This window comes from Microchirus variegatus (genome assembly GCF_963457635.1).
Source record: "Microchirus variegatus genome assembly, chromosome: 7".
Classification (NCBI taxonomy): domain Eukaryota; kingdom Metazoa; phylum Chordata; class Actinopteri; order Pleuronectiformes; family Soleidae; genus Microchirus; species Microchirus variegatus.
In genome coordinates this window covers 19,883,332-19,902,543 of record NC_139808.1, presented here as the reverse complement: position 1 = coordinate 19,902,543, position 19,212 = coordinate 19,883,332, and the positions used below count along the sequence as shown (strand labels likewise).

The 19,212-nt window shown below is 42.2% G+C and overlaps 1 protein-coding gene across 1 annotated transcript; it reads left to right on the top strand.

Annotated features, from left to right (window-relative positions):
* Nucleotides 1-2,423: 2,423 nt before the first annotated feature.
* On the top strand, nucleotides 2,424-3,568 carry LOC310929587 (calcium/calmodulin-dependent protein kinase II inhibitor 2-like; the record flags this gene model as incomplete). The annotated part of the gene is made up of 2 exons (XM_083892391.1): nucleotides 2,424-2,592; nucleotides 3,495-3,568. The coding sequence occupies 2 exons, from the start codon at nucleotides 2,424-2,426 to the stop codon at nucleotides 3,566-3,568; spliced, it is 243 nt and encodes an 80-aa protein (XP_083748517.1).
* Between the last annotated feature and the right edge of the window lie 15,644 nt (nucleotides 3,569-19,212).

Sequence of the window (19,212 nt, the reverse complement as noted above, 5' to 3'; positions counted from 1 at the left end):
TGTACATAGTGAAGCATGCAACATACGGTATATGATGTTTGGCTTCTACGCCTTTATCTGTCCGATATTCGATCCAGTGATTTTGACCAATATCGCACTGATACCGATTCCCTACACTTTTGCACTTTAGTGAAACGAATCGAACCATTTGAATAACCTATTCCCCTCCTCGCCTGAGGTGGCGTTGCATCAATAATTTGTTACGACCCCAGGGTTGTGATTGCTTTCTCCTTGTGTGTGTGTGTGTGTGTGTCTGCATGTGAGTGATTGGGATGGGTTGCAGGTGTGATCTTCAGTGGATCCTGGGAGCTGATTGGTCCTGCACAGGAGGAATCCCATTAAGAGGCCTGATCATCTCAGCTGTAGTGGACTTCCTCAAACTGCTCACAGCCAGACGGCCAGCAGACATATTGTGTTGCTGGTGGTTTCTTGGGAGTTGGGAAGAGGAAGTCTCATTATTCGTGTTGCTGTCAGGTTTTCCCCTAGGCCTGGTTCTAACAAATTACTAAAGGAGAAGAAGAGACAACTATGAACAAGAAAACTTGTTTATCCGGGCCCACGGTTGGTGTAGTGGTTAGCACTCTCACCTTTTCAGCAAGAAGGCCTGAGTTCCTGGGTTCAAACCCCCACAACTTCGAGCCACAGTTGGAACAAGAGCCTTTCTGCAAGTAGTTTGCATGTTCTCCCTGTGTGTGCGTGGGTTTTCTCCGGGTTCTCCGACTTCCTCCCACAGTTCGGAAAAAAAATGCTATGTATGAATGATGGTGGTGGGAGGGGCCGTTTGGCGCACACATTTACAGCCACGCTTCTGTCAGTCTGCTCCAGAGCAGCTGTGAGAATGTGTTAATTAATAATAGCCAATTTGTAAAGCGTTTTGGGTGTCTAGAAAAGCGCTCTAGAAATGTAATGAATAATAATAATAATCTGTCGGTTAATGCAGGGCTACTTCTGTTTCTTCCACATCAGAGCAAAACATGGCGCTGCATCAAATACTGTCTTTTTTGCAAACTTACGACACGTGTACGCTGCATTTGGTCCACAGAGATCGCGTCTTTCACACCTTTCACACAAACCACTTTCTGAGCAAACAAACTAGGGTTTGATTAAGAAGGGCTGGTGTAATGCCTAAAGACACTTTAACTCAAATTAGTTACATGAAGATGGAGCGGAAGATAAGATCTCTTATTATTATTATTATTATTATTATTTAATGTATTTCATGTTTTATTTTCTACTCACTCTGGTCAAAATTCCTCAGCTCCACTCTGATCACTGAAGTATCACCAGAGGAAGGTCACGTACCGCTGGTGTTACACATACCACAGTTTGAAAACTATAGTCTACAGCAATGAAAATGAAATTGAATACAAATTTCAGGGCATTATTGCACACTTTATTGAGAACTATAATGTCATGGGCCACATGAAAAAAACATTCAAAAACAAAGTTTGAAAACAACACAAATCCTTGTTAAGAGGGCACGAGGACAGGTGTCTGAGGTCCGTGCATCACCTCAGTCTTATGAAAACACTGCCATCGTCTGGTCACATCTGACATCATACACAGGCTCTTAATGACACGATAAACAAAGAACCATTTCCCTTCTTTGTAAAACGTTTGAAGGTTGTTGTTGTTGTTGTTTTTTACTTCTCAAAGTCGTCGAGTGGTGGCGCGTAAAACTAGGGCGTTTTCCCGCAGACCTGAGTGTGATTTGGCGCATATTGTCGTGCCATCTTTGAACCCTCGTTTGTTTGATTACCACCTGGAGAGTGGAGCTGTTCTTCTATTTCTTTCTTTTGAGAACTCGAAGCTTCTCTGGGCTGCACCAGAAAACCCCCTCAGTCCAGCTGCTCCCTCGCGTCGTCACCAGGTTTCCCCAGGATCCTTTTTTTTGCACATGATCTTTTTCTCTGTTTGCATTTCTTTCCTTTCCTTTGATTTTTTTTTTTTTTTGCGCGAGGAATCAGCCGCTATACAAACCAGCGGGTGTTTGAGCTCCTGCACGGCTCTGCTGTGCGCGCCTCCATTTCCAGGCAATACGCAAAGAGAGAGCGCGCGCGCGAGAGAGAGAGGGAGAGAGAGAGCGAGCGAGCGAGAGAGAGAAACACCTCTGGAAATTTTGAATAATGTTGCCGAAGCCGCACGAGCGAGGAAATTGAGGACATTTTTGATTTACTGTTATTTGCGCCGCGCACCCGCGAAGACAGACACTTGTCTTCGAGGGTAAACATTAATAAAAGGGCTACACAACGTGTCATCATTGTTTTCCCTCTCAGCTCCATTTGTTTTGTTGCTGAAGAAGGAGAAGAGGAGCGAGTCTGAGCTCGACGAACGCGCTTCTTCTCTTTTGTTTCGTGGTCACATCATTTCGGCTCGTGCGCCTTTTTTGGGGAGGCGATAAAAAAAAAAGACGCATTTCGGAGATGTCGGAAGTGCTGCCTTTCAACGAGGAGAAAATGAGTCATTATGGAAACGAGGGCGACGAGGGACACCTTTCCTTCACCTGTCGTCTCCAAGACACCAACAACTTCTTCAACGGCCCACAGAACAAACGTCCACCCAAGCTCGGACAAATAGGCAGAAGCAAACGAGGTAAGTGTTCATTTAAGGCGTTTTTCCCCCTGTGTGTGTGCGCGCGTGTGTGTGCGCGTGTGTTGTATGCGCACACATTAGAGCCATAATTAAAGGCTGTCTGTGTTGTCACATGTCTCCTTGTCACGTTAACTTCACAGAAGCCGCGGCTCATTGTTTCATGTGGGGCTTTTTTTTATTTATTTATTTTTTATTTTTTAAATATTCTGTTCGCATTGCAACATAAGTTGGATATACGCAGTGCGCGCGCTGAAATCTCGTGAATCTCACACAGACACAGTTGATGTCCTCAGTGTCTCCTCCCCATAGTGAATGAATGAATGGATGGATGGATGAATGCTTGCTCCATAATTAAGATTTAAATGCAGGGTAATTAAACATCCTGGTGTTTTTTGTTTGTTTGTTTTTTTGCAGCAGGTTGAATTCATGGTTTTGTTTTTATTCTTTTCTTTCCAGCTGTTGTTTGTCCTGCATTCCTGGTGAAACGAATGACACACGCACACACACACACATAGTACAGTAGTAGTGCACAGGTACATCATGGGGTAGACATGGTGAAGATGAAGGTGTTGCATCTGGAGGTGCAGATATGCAGACATGCACATCACACACACACACACACACACACACACACACCCTCGCTTGCATTATTTGTGTCCTTTCATATACATATTCATATACATATAAATAGGCTCTTTTTTCTTGTAATTACTGATTATTTTTGCATGCTTTTGCCCCTTTTTTTGACATCAATAAATGCCACTTTAGCTCATGAAGCAGCGGCACTCATGTTCCCACTGTCAGTTGATTGTGAATTTCCAAGACGCCACACCAAGATGAGCCCTCTCTCCCCCTCTCCCACTCTCATTAACTCCCTCTCTCTCCTCCCCTGTCATCCACAGTTGTGATCGAGGATGAGAATGGCGAGGATGAAGCACAGAAAAATGGAACAGAGAAGACCCCGCCAGAGGCTTAGATCACTCGGCTCATCGTCTTCCTCCCCTCCCTCCTCCTCCCTCCCTCCTCCCTACCGCCCCGACACACACACACACACACACACACACACACACACACACACACACACACACACACACACACACACACACACACACACACACACACACACACACTTACAAAAAAGACACTCTTGAAATTTTTTTATGGCGATATTTACTAGTTTTAATCCAAAGACACTGTATATAAGCACTTTCTCTCATGTGGCAGCAAGCAGCACTTCCACACCCTCCTCTACCTGTCAGTCATGGCCATCTGGGTGATACAGACTGACTGGCAGGGCTGGGAGACGGCAGCAAAAGGGGACCCCCCCAGGTGGACCTACCCCCCCCCCCCCTCGTCCTCCAACACACACACACACATATACACAAAATATCCAATGCCCTTGAGCACAGGGTTTCGCCATAAATCCAAAAGTGGAGAAGACAAACCAGGGGAAGAGGAGGGGAGGGGGGGTTGACGTGGAGGAAGGAGGCGACGCTGTCGAAATGCAGAAATCAGGGACAGGATACAGAAATGAATCTAGTATAAAAACTAAAGCACACACTTCTCCTACGTATATATAAGTATATATATATCGTATCAATTTAACTTATAATGGTACCATTCTTTGTTCACGTCATTTTAACGGAGAGAGAAGAATAAAAAAAAGCGCCGCGTTTGTAAATATGGAAAGGGTAGCCCATATTTTTCTTGCACAAAGTGGGAGTGAGTGAACCGGCTTGTTCTCTGTGTTGAAGACTTTATTTATTGATCCTTTGGAATATGTCTTTTTGCAGGGACCACGAGGCCCAGAGGGAGTATTTTTTTGTATGCGGAGAGAACTTTGAGCGAATGAGAGTTGATATTTTTTTCACTTAACAATTCTCGGTGTTGCCTGAGTGTTTTTTGTTACCATATTTTGCAGCTAACGAGTCATTTATATACCGTGTACCTCCCACCTGTTTGTAAGCTTCCCAGGCTTTCACCTGGAATGGTTGATACTGTAACTTGACTGTACAACACCCTATTGATAAACTATTTATATTGCATTGTGCATTATCGTGTGTGCCAAACCTCATGAGGGATATACTGTACCGGATTACTTTGTTTTGTTTTTTTTGTGCTTTACACATTTTACTCGGACAGTTCACGTTTGTTTCGTTGGTTTGCCATTTTTAGGGCTCTTTCTTAAAAAAAAAAACACTGAAATACCAACTCATGCATGGCAAATATGAAATCATGCATGCACGGCAGACGTTCTGAAACTTGTGTATTCTTGAAGCACCTCGTATACAGCTTTGAATGACAAACCTCGAGCAACAGTCTTAATTCTGCGTTGTACTGTACGACTCGCACTGATTTGTACAGTGGACTAATATCTTGTAATAAAGATTTGACAAAGTACTATTTACTGTTTAGTGTTGATTGTGGTTTCGCAGTACGGACACAGACGTACTTGCTCTCGCTTTGTGCTTTGTTTTTTGTTTTTTAAAAACCTGTAGCAAGAACACAGAGATATAGTTTTGTATCGGAAAGATAAAGATGACAGCAAACAGCTTGGCTGACTTTTGGATAATGTTCCTTGTACAGTTTCACCCTGTTGTTATTGAATTGCCTATGTCCTCTCTGCCAAGGAAGGTCAAGTCAGCATTTTCCACTGTGAGAAGTAGCATCCCATTCCCCTGGACAAAAAAAAAAGATCAGATATGGACGGAGACAGAAAGATGAGCAGATAATCTCCACAAAGAATTTGAATCCTATACTTTGTTTTGATTCATTTAGAGGCGAGCGGAAGGAGAACTGACTGTGACGACAGACCACAAACTCATCAAGAGCTTCAGTATTGCAAAAAGAAACAAAAAAAAAAGCATACTCTGTGAGGAAAATGTAAACCACTGCTTCCCGATGCAATAAACGTCTGTTTGCACCTGAAAAATCTCAGCTCCTCTCTTTAATCAAAGCCCCATAAATGGCGCAGATGCAACGATGCATGAGGAAACCGTGATGAGACGTGACATTTCCAACTCTGCTGTGGTGACTAAATGATTCATGCTATGTGACGAGCCTCTGTCAGCATCTTAACCCCCCCCACACACACACCACCGTGATGTGGATACACACAGGCACACGTGTCTGTTTCAGCTCCAACTGCAGGCGAGACCAACATATTGCTCGTCTCTCCCTTCCCAGTCTTGATAGACATGAAAGGAGCTGCCTGGGCCTGGGTACCATGGTAACAGATGCACCTTGCACTCGATGGGTGCTGCGGTGGATTGTTGTTTTTTTTTTTGTGTGTGTGTTTTTTTTTCAGTGCAGAGCAGTCTTTCCCTGAGCCTCTGCTTGATACCATCACCATCTTTAATGGAATGTTCTCCATTGCTCTTATCTCTGAACCTCGTCTCTCAAGAACCACAACCCCCCCCCCCCATTCACTCACACAGTGGTGTGACCGCATTATCCTGCCAAAATAGTCCCTTCTTCCAAAACGGCAGTCAACCATGACGCTTGCTGCAGTAACAGCTGATCCCTCCCTCACACAGGATGAGGAGATGTTTAGGGAGTAAAACTTTATCACCGTCTGTGCGGTGAATCCTTTCAGCCAGCATGTGAAGTGGGAAAGAATATCTAAGTGCACGAAGCGTGTGTGTGTGTGTGTGTGTGTGTGTGTGTGTGTCTGAAGAAGAAACCAGAAGACTGAAAACTGGACGTATGTTACACCTTTTTGCAAACTTGTATATTTAGATTGTCCTAACGCCAAGTGCACAATTCATGTTAGTTGGTGTCCTGTTATCATGCTGTCCCTCCAGGACACAAATGTGGCAAAGAGTCAGTGGATATAACTCAACAATATTGAAAATGTTCACTTCCAATAGATTGATAAAAACTCTAGACAAAGGTCTCAAACTATTGGCCCTCCAGTCAGTTCCATGCAGCAGGCCTTAGGGCTGAACTAATATCAGGGGGAATGGTCATTTTTACATCATTATTGCCATTTTCATTCATATTTGAAATGATTACCGTGTGATATTTGCGCAGATCTGTGAGAAACAAAGACACTTCTGTCTGTAGAATAAGATGTGCATGGATCAAAATAATAATAATAACTAATCTAAAATTTGATGTGTTTGTCTCTATGTGCAATCTGTCCAGGGTGTACCTGCCTATCGCCCTATGCTTTATTTTCCCATTTACAGAATCATTTTGTGACATAATGACTGAATATTGTGATAGAATTTTAAGCTCTTATTGCTAACCTCTACTAATTAGTAGAAGAAGTTTTCTCAGAAGTTTGACCCCTGCACCTTTTATAGAAACAAACACTCAACTCTCGTGAGCATGAGATAACATCATGTAGTGCAGCCTTGGCAACGATTCCAATCTAAATCCAATCCAAATGTATTTCTTTAGCACATTTGAACCAACCAAAGTGCTGTACACTTCGCATAAATATATGCGTAAAAAAGACAGGATATGAAACAATAAAACACAAAAAACAGCCAATAAACGATATAAATATATATAAAACACTAAAACTGACAGCTCTTATACATAGTCAGGGAACAACGCCAAGGAGAAGAAGTTTAGCTGTTTCACAAGTTTAATCTCCACCTTAGTAACACAAGAAGAATCCTTTCTGCAGACCTCAGTGATCGTGACGCTGAACAAGGATGTAAAAGATCACTGAGGTAAGTTAGGACCATTCAAGGCTTTCTAAGTAAACAGCAGAAGTTTAAAGTGAATTCTTAAATAAAATAGATTGGGAGCCAGTGCAGAGATGCCAACGCAGGGGTGATGTGCTCTCGGGTGTGTGTTCCAGTCAGCAGACGTGCAGCAGAGACAGGGCAGCCCGGGGCATTACAGTAATCCAGTCGAGTAGAAATGAAAGCATGAACGACCCTCTCACAATCATTAAAAGAACGGAAAGGCTTGACCTTAGCTGGATTTGACTTCTGAATTTATCTGTAGATACATTATTATAGAGTGCTGCTTTCATCCAAAATAAAAACACAGTCAAATCAAACATCCTCTCTTTTTTTCCCTGCGTCCACAATCAAAAAGAAGCAGGAGGAAGGAAATCTAATGACACAAATAAACAATGAATTATGAGAAATATAAACTCAAGTAGATTATTTTTTATTATTTACAAAATACAGTAGTGGGCAAACAGACAGGAACATCAGGTGCCCTTTAAAATCAGTTATGTGAAGGACACTTTTTGAAGGGCCTCAGCAGCTACCCTAGGTTGTTCCAAACTTCTTGAAAAACTAACCACAGATGTTCTGTGGATGTAGGCTGCACTCACATCCTTTCATCAATTTATGTAATCCCAGATGCATTCAGTGATGCATAGCATATACATCTGTGTGTGTGTGTGTGGCAGAGCATGAGGAGGAGAGGACAGAGCTCTGTTGGACACAGACTCACATTCCTGAGACCAGAGCAGGTGAACATCACGTCTCTACGTAGTTGTTTGTTGATCAGGATCATTTATGTTAATATTCTGCACAAATAACCGACTTTGGTACGCAGACTTTGGTCCCCGCTCAAGTGTAAATGTCTGCGTGTGTGTGTGTTCGGCTCCTACAGTGTCCTGAGACGATTTAGAGTGTTTTTGGACATGTGGGAGGAAACCGGAGAACCTGGAGCAAACCCACGCACAGAGAACATTCAAACTCCACACAGAAACACTGCAACACTAAAAACAACTTTTTTTTTAATCGTTCAAGTTTGGTACACCCTGGACAGATCACCAGTCCATCGCAGGGACACAGATTGAGACAAACAACCATTCAGTCTCACGCTCTTACACCTATGGATAATCTAGAGCAGGGGTCACCAACCTTTTTGAGACAGAGAGCTACCTTAAGGATAAAAAATAATATGGAGGGCTACCATATAATATTTTTTTGTTTGTTTACCATTTAAATGATTAATATTATGCATTCAACTGCATACACATTCATTCCAGTGCTTACTCCTAACGATTACCAGTTTTTATAAACAATATCAAAGATATTTTACTGAGCGATCATACGGATACATGCAAGTGAGGTGAAGTGAAGTGAGCCCGCGGGCACCGTATTGGCTGCCTGCGGGCTACCAGGTGCCCGCGGGCACCACGTTGGTGACCCCTGATCTAGAGTGACCAATCCCTAATCACCTAATCCCAATGTTGCATGATTTTGGACTGTGGGAGGAAACCAGAGAACTTGGAGAAATCCCATGCACACACAGAGAGAACATGCAAACTCCATGCAGAAAGGCCTTTGTTTCGACTGAGAAGTTAACTGGACACTCTAAATTGACTGTATGTGTATGTGTGAGTGTGAGTGTGAGAGTGAATGGTTGTTTGTCTCTATATGTTGGTCATGTACGGTGGCCCTGAGGTGTAAAACACAAACGCAAATCACAAAACACAACACAAATCAAAAACACAAACGCAAATCAAAAACACAAAAACATTAACTCAAAACGGAAACACAAATCACACAACACAAACGCAGAAAACACAAAAACATTAAAGGTGAAGTAAGTAGTTTATAGTGCAATCTAGAGGAGAGGCTGAAATTTAGAACAAAGAACTGCTCCTCTGCTCACCCCCTCCCTTCCCTGAGTGCTACGGTGTCCGCAGCTGGTCAAATGTCGTCCTCTATGTCTTTCTCCGTGTCAGCAGATGAGGTTCGTGAGGCGAGGGAGAGGGCGAGCTACCGTGGCCGTAGCAGACGAAGCGGAGAGAGTGGAGGCGGGACTTCCACTACAAGTAAAGACACGCTTGTTTTGTTCTCTCGTGTTTGTCCTTACAGGCTCCGGTACAAACATGGCGTCTCGCTGCTAACAGTGGCAATGCAACCGCGGCCCGTGACCATGTTATTTAACATGACACATTGAAACACTACGAAAATGAAACAAAAAATATTATACAGCCTAGATTGCGCCACAGACTAGACAATGCAGGAGCACATAATATGTATAAAAAAGTGGATTTTGGGTTATATAAACCCATAAATACTACACAGTGTCCCTTTAACTCACAACGCAAACACAAATGCAGAAAACACGAAAAACATAAACTCACAACGCAAACACAAATCACACAACGCAAACACAAAAGCAGAAAACACAAAAATATTAACTCACAACGCAAACACAAAAACGGGCTATCTGTAGTGTAGTCTTCTACATGGAACGGCAGCTCTACCAAGTGAGCTAAAGTGAGTTAATGTTTTTGTGTATTCTGCTTTTGTGTTCGCGTTGTGAGTTAATGTTTTTGTGTTTTCTGCTTTTGTGTTTGTGTTGTGAGTTAATGTTTTTGTGTTTTCTGCTTTTGTATTTGCGTTGTGAGTTAATATTTTAGTGTTTTCTGCCTTTGTGCTTGTGTTGTGTGATTTGTGTTTGCGCTGTGAGTTAATGTTTTCATGTTTTTGATTTGCGTTTGTGTTTTTTGATTTGCGTTTGTGTTTTTGATTTGTGTTGTGTTTTGGATGGAAGTTTGGTAAGGTGCTGGTTAGTAACAGATTTTCCTGTTGGGGTGACGAATGGCGCTTTTCCACCATACAGCTCTAGCATGACTCGGCTTGACTGTACAACAGTACAGACAAAATATTTGCATCAAAAAAAATATTTTGCAGACTGCAAATCATGTTTATGTTTTGTGGCGCCACCTACCACTGTCTACCAATCATTGCAGTCAGTAGAGTCTCAGCTGCAGAGCAACCACGGGTTGCCAGTTACGTCAAATAACGAAACCTAAAAGACCTCTGTATTTTGAATTTGAATGTAGTAAGCGTTTTTGGCCACATTCTTACACATGGCGCCTTTAACTTATCTACAGTTCACCATTGTTCGCTGTGATTCCTGTGACATCACGCTCATGACTCTTCCAGTGACGACACTCTCTGACCAATCAGTGGTCTGACGACATCACGTTTTCGTGCTGACTCAGGTCACTCGGAACCTCACCAGAGCAGGTACTAAAAAAAGCATATACAATAAAAGGAGTAGAGTCGAGCCATAAGTCATCACTTTACTGGGACTTTCATTGTGCATTTAATGGGTTAAAAGTTCAACTCTTCACCAGAAACAGTCACGACACGTCTACTTTCTACGCCGTGTCCCAGTGTGCTGCCTTCAGTGGGAACCAGGCTGTTATCCAGAGATTAGGCCTCCGGCGAGGGCTGCATGAAGAGTACTTGGAGTCACCTCTAGAGTCAGACTGCTGTGGCTGGCTGCTCCTTAATTGAATGCAGAATTGATTTCACACATTTCGACTGTTCCACTGGGATAGATAGATAGATGATGACAGTGGCTTTGTATTGTGCTGAAGGAGATTACATTGATCTTCGTTCCGCTGTCAACGCCCAATGCCAGTGTGTGTGTGCGCGTCAGTCCGAGTTTACCTACATGTATGTGTGTGTGTGTGTGTGTGTGTGTGTGTGTGTGTGTGTGTGTGTGTTTGTGTGTGTGTATGTGTGTGTGTGTGTGTGTGTGCACATGTCAGTCGATGTGTGTGTCAGCATGTGAGAGAAGATATACAGGGAGTCTCTCAGATCGTCAATTTGGAGACAAATTTGTCAAAGGCTTGGAAGAGCCCAGTTTATTGTTGCCTCCAATCAGCTGCCGTGCCGGAGGTATCCATGGCAACTGAAAGAGTAAAAGTAAGGTTTGAGGTCTCCGGAGAATTTGGAAGATTCGCAGAGAAGGACTTTGTATTGGCACATAAGGACTCATTTCGAGCACTGAATATGACAGAAAGGATATCAAAGTAGTGCGGTTCATGGTTTTTCTGCATGAACAATCTGAAGTAATATAAGCACTCAGCTCACAAATACAGACGTAAGAGCCCTCGAGCGGTGCTCGACACTCACACATACACCGCGTGTCACCATTTAGGCAGAATGATTACTCTCCTCTACATTTACAGAGTAACACCTTGTGAAGGTGTGAGCACAGGAGGCTGAATCAGAATCTGTCAAAGATGATCTGTCCCTGTAAAAAAAAAAAAAACATAAAAAAAAGAGAGAGAAGGGAATATGTTTGTTTGCCATTAATATTAATTAGTGTTCATTAGTGTCCACTTTCAGTCTAAACTAATTAAACACTAATATGGTCATGCTCCGCCTTCTTCTCCACCTATGTCTCCTCCTTTCTCCCCTGCACTCATCAGTTCACCTGTGGCAGGAGCACACCTGCTCCCACTCCCTTCATCAAGCACCTCCTTATTTCCTGGTTCTCCACAGACCTCTGCGTGCTAACGTCACGGCTCTCTTGAACACATCTAGTTCTCTAGAGCTTAGTTATTTGTGTGACTTCAGTGTTGTAAACTCCTGTGCTCTCCTATGCGCAGAACTTCCTCCCTTGTGTGTGCCGGCACGTTCACCTCCTTCACCTCTGGCTCCTGCATTAGTCCGTCTCATCTGTTAACCCGTTCATCGATAAACTGTTAAAACTGCGTTCTCTCTGTGCCTGCCTGCTCTTGGGTCCGGCACCACATCACCTGAACAAATACAACTGTACTTCTGTACGTAGCATATTCATTTTTTGACAGTCTAAGTGATTTCATTGTGTTTTCCAGTTTGATTTTGGTACTAATTATGACAATGATATTGTGAATTGCAGTTGTGTTATTTTGACACACATGCACATCAATCAGTGCTAGAGATTTTGATCATGTTTTTATATACAAACCAGTACTGAACACTCAAGCCATGAGCAATGGGGGGATTGGAGAGTGGCCAGTACCCCAGCCCTATTGACACACTCCTGGATTTGAACTGGCAACCCTCAAGTTACAAGCCCAATCCCTTCCCTCTTGGCCATGGGCTGCCAACAAGCGTCCCAGTGTTCATGGCATCATATGACGGTATGACAGTGATTATAGTTTTGTATAAAAAAGTTTGAGGGTAGAATATTAGAGGTCACATAGAGTGGTCCTGTTGCACATGTTAGTTATGGAGGTCTACTTACATACATTAACTTGTTTTTATGGTCAAAAACCTCCTAGTTGCTGTAAACGAGCCGATTGAAATCCTCTTTTCTGATGGTGTTCCAGCCGCGAGACTTGAGACTCAAATCTCTCAACCCGGAAGTGACATATCAGCACACCTGCTCTCAGAAGCGCAGCTCCCCCTTCTGGAACGGTGGATGCACTGCTACTCATTATCAAAACATTGTTTTAACAATGTTTAAAAATTGCTTCTTCACGACTCCCCGCCACAGTCCCTTTATGACTTTGACCCGGAGTCAGACCCAGAGTCAGAAGACACTGTCGCTCGTGAAACACCTCCACAACGGACGTTATTCTTCTTCTGCGGTTCAATGTACGCAACCGGATGTGCCTTGACTAGTGCCCGGAGCAGGACAATCTGGTGTTCAGGAGAACCGCTGTTTACGTAACCGGACATTTTTGATTTCAGAGATCTCGCTGAGCCCGAGATTACAATAAAACACAGCGTTCTCAGCAATGGCTGAACTGTTTGTTTAGAACCTTCAGGGCTTCATAAACAAGGTAATGACGCAGATACACACTAAAAAACAGCGTTAATTGGAAACTCAGCCAATCAACGCTCAGTATATGCTACAGAGTGGTCCTTTAACTTTTCTGTCTTTTCAAAGTCATTAAAGTTGTTCCTGTTTGGCTGTGTTGCATTTTAGTATTGAAGTGACTCTAAAAAGTCCAGTGTGTAAAATGTTGGTGAAATAATTTTCAGTTTAAAGACATTTAATGAATGAAACAATTTCACTGGTTCCAAAATGGTTCTTCTGGGGCTGAGGTTCTACCTGGAAACATTTGTTACTGAAAAACCCTTACCTGAAGAAAGGGGGTTTCAAGGGTTCTTGGTAACACTTATGGTTCCAGTAAGAACCATTTTGATCCAGAGAACCCTTTAAAACCCCCCTTTCCTGAATAAAGGGTTCTCGGTGGAACCCTCCTTCTAGGTGAAACCTTTATAACCCTACCTGGAGCCAGTAAGGGTTCTCCTTATATGGTTCTACTTGGCACTTTTATTTCTATGAGTGTACACATGGAAGGGTGAGATGAGAGAGACACAACTGCAACTTCACCAATAAATGTTGTTAAATTGTACACACTGCGCCTTTTAAACAAAGAAAATATTTTGGCAACTGATCCAATTTGACTTTAAAAAATGTTGTGTTTCACTGGCATAATGTATAGTACATTTGTCTATTTAGTAGTTTTGTTTTCTTTCTTTTGCAGCAGACTTTTATTTTGAAAATATTTTAGTCCGTGTTGAATGGTCACGTGTCATGTTATACCATGTTGGATAGTCGTCACAGTGTTATGACTAAGGTAAAATATTAATTACGCCACTCTCTTTCAATCATTCATATACTGTCTCGAGGCTTCTTCCTTTTTCTTTTTTTCATCAGTGAAAGGATGAACAACTCGTTCACACGTGGCCACTTTTGCTTTCAGTGTGGAGGGAAACACAGTTAGTCTTAGTCAAATAGCCAATGGATTTAAATAATAAAAAATAACTTCTCCCGTTAGTCACATTTGACTGTTTTTTTCTAATTAATATAAAAATGAACATGCAATCATTTTGATTATTGACACTTTTAAAACAGAAATTCCATTTTCAGCTAAAGGTGTTTGTTATTTTGTGATACATGACAATAAAATTAAAGACTTCACCTTGTTTACTGACATTTTATAAACAGGTAAAATATGAAACAAATGATGTTGTTGTTGTTGCAGAAATAATCACCACATTCCAAAACCATGAGCACATTTTGGAACCTACGGCTTTGATTTCGCTCTTCAGCCACAAGAACGACACGAGCAGTGGCTGACTGTAATCAGTCAGCCACATGGCAGCAACTCAGTGCAAATATTCACGTAGACATGGTCAAGATAACCTGTTGAAGTTCAAATTGAGCATCAGTGTGGGGGAGAAAGTCGATTTTGAATGTGGTTGTTTGTGCCAGAAATGTCTGTCTGAGTATTTTAGAAACTGCTGATCTAATGGGATTTTCATACATAACCATCACAAAGGATTTACAGAGAATGGTCCAAAAAAAGTGAGAAGATCCGCAGGTCAGCAGTAGTTGGATGGATGCTCGAGGTTAGAGGAGAATGACCAGGCTAACGGCGCTTTTCCACTGCACAGTGAGAGCGCAACTCGACTTGACCCAGTTTTTTTGATTTTCCATTACAGATCGTACCTGGTGCTTTTTCTGCTCTGGTGAGGTTCCAAGTGAGCTGAGCTGATACTAAAATGTGATGTCAACAGACTATCGGCCACTGGAAGAATCATGAGTGCCACGTCCGACACAGGAATCAAACTAAAAAAAGACTTAAAGCGGACCTAGACCGGAAGTTCCAATTAACGCTGTTTTTTAGTGTGTATCTGCGTCATTACCTTGTTTATGAAGCCCTGAAGTTTCTAAACAAACAGTTCAGCCATTGCTGAGAAAGCTGTGTTTTATTGTAATCTCGGGCTCAGCGAGATCTCTGAAAAAAAACGGTCCGGTTACGTAAACACCGGTTCTCCTGAACAGCAGATCCTCCTGCTCCGGGCACTAGTCCAGGCACATCCGGTTGCGTACATTGAACTGCAGAAGAAGAATAACGTCCGTTGTGGAGGTGTTTCACGAGCGACAGTGTCTTCTGACCCCGGGTCTGACTCCGGGTCAAAGTCATCAAAGGGACTGCGGCGGGGAGTCTGAGTTTAAAACCGATGAGAGTTGTGCTGTGCAGTGCAGACTGGAACTGTATAGTGGAAAAGCAGCATTAGACAAGATGATAGAAAGGCAACAGTAACTCAAAACTATCCTTACCAGAAGACTCTCTCTCTGAATGTACACGTTGGACCAACTCAAATCAGTGCCATGCCTGTCCTGTGTACTGAATAAAGTGGCCAGTAAATACACAATTTACACCAAAGTTATTCCTGGCTCAGGGTAGTTTAATTTTCAGAGCGAAAGACCTGACAAATTGGACCCTGAGTCGTCTATTCTGGCCCGGGGTGTACTCCAGGTTTATTCAAGACAACCCACCCCCTGGAGGTGAAGATTGGAGGAAGTGCAGTCAAAACTGTCAAGGTAAACAAAAAAAGTTACACTTGCCACAGAAAGGAACGTAGTTTAGTGGACCCTGACCATTACCTGAAATATAATTGTCCCATAAATTAGTGGTTGATCATATTTTGTGTAAATAGGCCGAGCAAAGTCAGCAACAGACTTTTCACAGGAGGCAGATTTATTCCCAATAAGATAATTTGCTTTCATCATCCTCCTCTTCCTCACATATACTTCACACACTGATATAGTGAGATTAGATTAAGATGGAGTTAGAGATAAAGGTGACTCTAATTATTATTATTTTATGTTTTATTTTCCACGCACTCTGGTCCTCAGCTCCACTCTATACAGCAGAGCAGTATTTCTGATTTTCCAACAGAGGAAGCTTTCGTACCAAGGGTGGTACAAGTACTACAGTTTGAGGCTGGCTTTACACTGCAACGCTCCCGGGTGAAACAGACACAATATTTTATCAGATGTGCCTTTCGTTGAGACGGCATCGGCGTTTTTGGGGCTTAAAAACGCAAAAAATATTAACCCACCCTCCAGAGTGGAAATCTTAAAAACGCTCCGCTGTCGCATTCCCGTCTAAAGGGTTGAAAACGTAAAAGTGTTCTCTGAGCTGCTCACGCTGGCTTATCCTCCTGTATGCGTTGACGTCAGATCCATGTGCAGTACAGACAATACCAGTCGGACATTCACGTTGCCTTAGCTGCTCTGATACCTATCCAGGAGTCATTTCAGCAATTACGGCGAGTTAATGTTTTGGTTTCCGACTGTGGGCTACTCAGCGCTACTAGAGAGAAGTAGAAGGACGTTTCAGCGCATGCGCGCGCTCCTGGTGTTGTTGTATGACAGTGCTTCACAGTGCCACCTAGCCACCTAGGAAGCATACTCAAATTTCACACACGTTTGCGTGACCGTGTGCATGCAGATTTCCACCCAAAGACGCTCGTCTAAACCAGAAATAAAAAGTTGGAACGCAACACCACTTTTGCGGTTTGTGTTCAGATCGTTGTCGTGTAAAGCCAGCCTAAGAACATGTCTTTAAATCACGATCTATACAGTAAAAGGCTATCAGGAACATGCTTCCATCTCAAAATGCTTTGTAACATGCTTCCATTCTATGGGCCTATGACCCAGCTATAGGTTTTTTACTGTGATGTCAAACCCAGAATGTGTCGCAGCAGGAGAAGGAGTCTCCTCCATCTTGTTCTGTCTGTCTTTAACGCTGCAGCTTTCAGGTCCTGGGTTGTCCATCGGCAGCTAATTAATCAGAATCAAAGGGAGACAAATCCTGTAAACACAGACAAGCTGTCCACTGGAGAGAGGGAGAGAGAGAGAGGAGTTTAAGGGCGGATTCTCCCCAGACCTCTTCTCCTTACTTTCTTCTTCATTAATTTTCATAACCCTCATCCTTTGCTCTGTGCTGGGTCCTCACTTCAAGAAAGAAGGAAAAAAACAAAAAAAAACAGAAGTTGCATACCCAGAATTAAAATGGTGATGCTGTCAACAGAGAGAGAGAGAGCATAGAGGAAGGAGAAAAAAGGAGAGAGAGAGGGAGAGTGTGTGGTGCTGTCAGCTGGTTGGTATTCCTGAGGCTTAGCCAGAGAGGCTGATGGTGCAGAGTGGACATCACTGAGGAATTTCAATGTGGAAAGAGCAGCTCGCTGTTGTCAGAGTCACAACTCTCATTTTAATATTAGAACGTCACAGGCCTGACTGTGCTTCAACCTCCTGTGTGTTTAACTGAGTGAAACACATCTTTAACTCTTTCTAAACTGTGTTTTTATGTTTACGTTTCACAGAATAGTCTGGCACCATCCTGGATGCAGGGTAGTGAACTTTTTAGGTCAATACATTTTTTTAACATAGCATTTTTTCACAGATATGGAATCACAAAGTGCTTCACAAGGCAGTATAATACATAAACTAAAGACAGGATCCATTAAAAACAGACTTTTGCAGATAATGCCGATATGTTGGTATTTATATTATATATACATATTTTGCCCTGTGTCCAACTGCAAAGGTCATTTAATCTCTTCTGAAGTGACATTGACATAATGTTTTACATACTCATGTCATCACAGCAGATAAAGATATACATGTTCTTCATTGTGCAGAATAAATAAGCATAAAAAGAATATTATAGCTGTAGAGGACACACACGTAGAAGTCAAGGAGGTTGCAGCCTTTTCAGTCTGCTGCTGTAGTCATTAGTCACATCAGGAGATATTTGTGTGTTTGCTGCTGTAGATGATACATTTTAAAGACAATATCAGCTGATACTGATAATATCATGCATTTGTTTTCACCTAAAATTACCTGGGATGTTTTATTCGGTCCATTTAAAGCTGCAGTGCGTAACTTTTGTTGAAATGACCAGGTGTTCTTAGAGCAGTTGGAGTAATTTCTGAAACTTTGCGAGCTTCTTTTGGTGTCCTGAACACAACTTAATCTCCAACATTTAGCATGACAATGCCCCTGAAATCTGATTGGACCCCCCAGGTGCCCCCCCAGATGATTGACATATCACGGTACCGCACGTCTTGTCGAAAGGAGCCAGTTGCATTTTGAAATCAGTGACGCCTATTGACTTGCATTGTACAGTCCCTCCTGTACACTAGTTGGCGCTATGTACCACAAAGAGTTGTAATCCACATTATTAGGAGAAGAAGAAGAATCGCCACATAAGAAGAGGAAGATTTGAACGAGAGGACCGGTTATCGCTGGTGGAGTGCGTTGAGCCAGGAGAACAGGACAGAAGATAAAGAAGAAGAGAAGTAGGATAAATAGACTTCATGGATAGTGAAATCCTCATTCTAAAGAAAGTTTTACGGCGTGTCCTAATTAGGTGTGTTAAATTATCGTGTTAATCGCAAGTAATTAATTACAGTCATATTTAACGTTATTTTTTTTAATCGCGGCACCAGAGTGTCAGCGTGATTATGTAAACAAACAAAAAACACGTGTCAACTGGACAGCGGAGAATCTACAGATTCTAACGGTACCATTTTTATCACTCTACGAACAAGATTCACGGATCCAGCCCCAAAATAAGAGCAAAACAACAACTGACTTTCAAGAAATACAAGCAGAAATGTTGTCTTACCTTTGCTGTTTATCAAAACAAGTTATTTCCACCGGAACAAAACCACTTCTAATGAAGAACTACACTTCCACATTATATGGACCTGATTTTTATTTGTATTTTCTAATCATTTAGAGTTTGACAATAACACAGCAGAATGTAAATGGCTTTGTCAAAACAATAAATTACTTTATAAAACCACTTTTTTATAAGAATCTTTTGATCTGCCACAATAATGTAGTAATGCATTTAAATGAAAATACCTCAAGTTGAGGGCTTTTCTCAGCAATTTTTAGGTGAGATTAAAAATTAGATTAATTAGATTAATTAATTGCACAATTTTTTTATTCGCTTAGTTTAGCACTAGACAGCACTAGTCCTAATGAGTCACTGTTTAAAATCACTTTTGTGTTCAGATAAAAGTTAGTTTTGCTAGAAGCCACGGGTATAAAGTTAACGTGAGTAAGTACCAGAGAGAGAGCATGTTG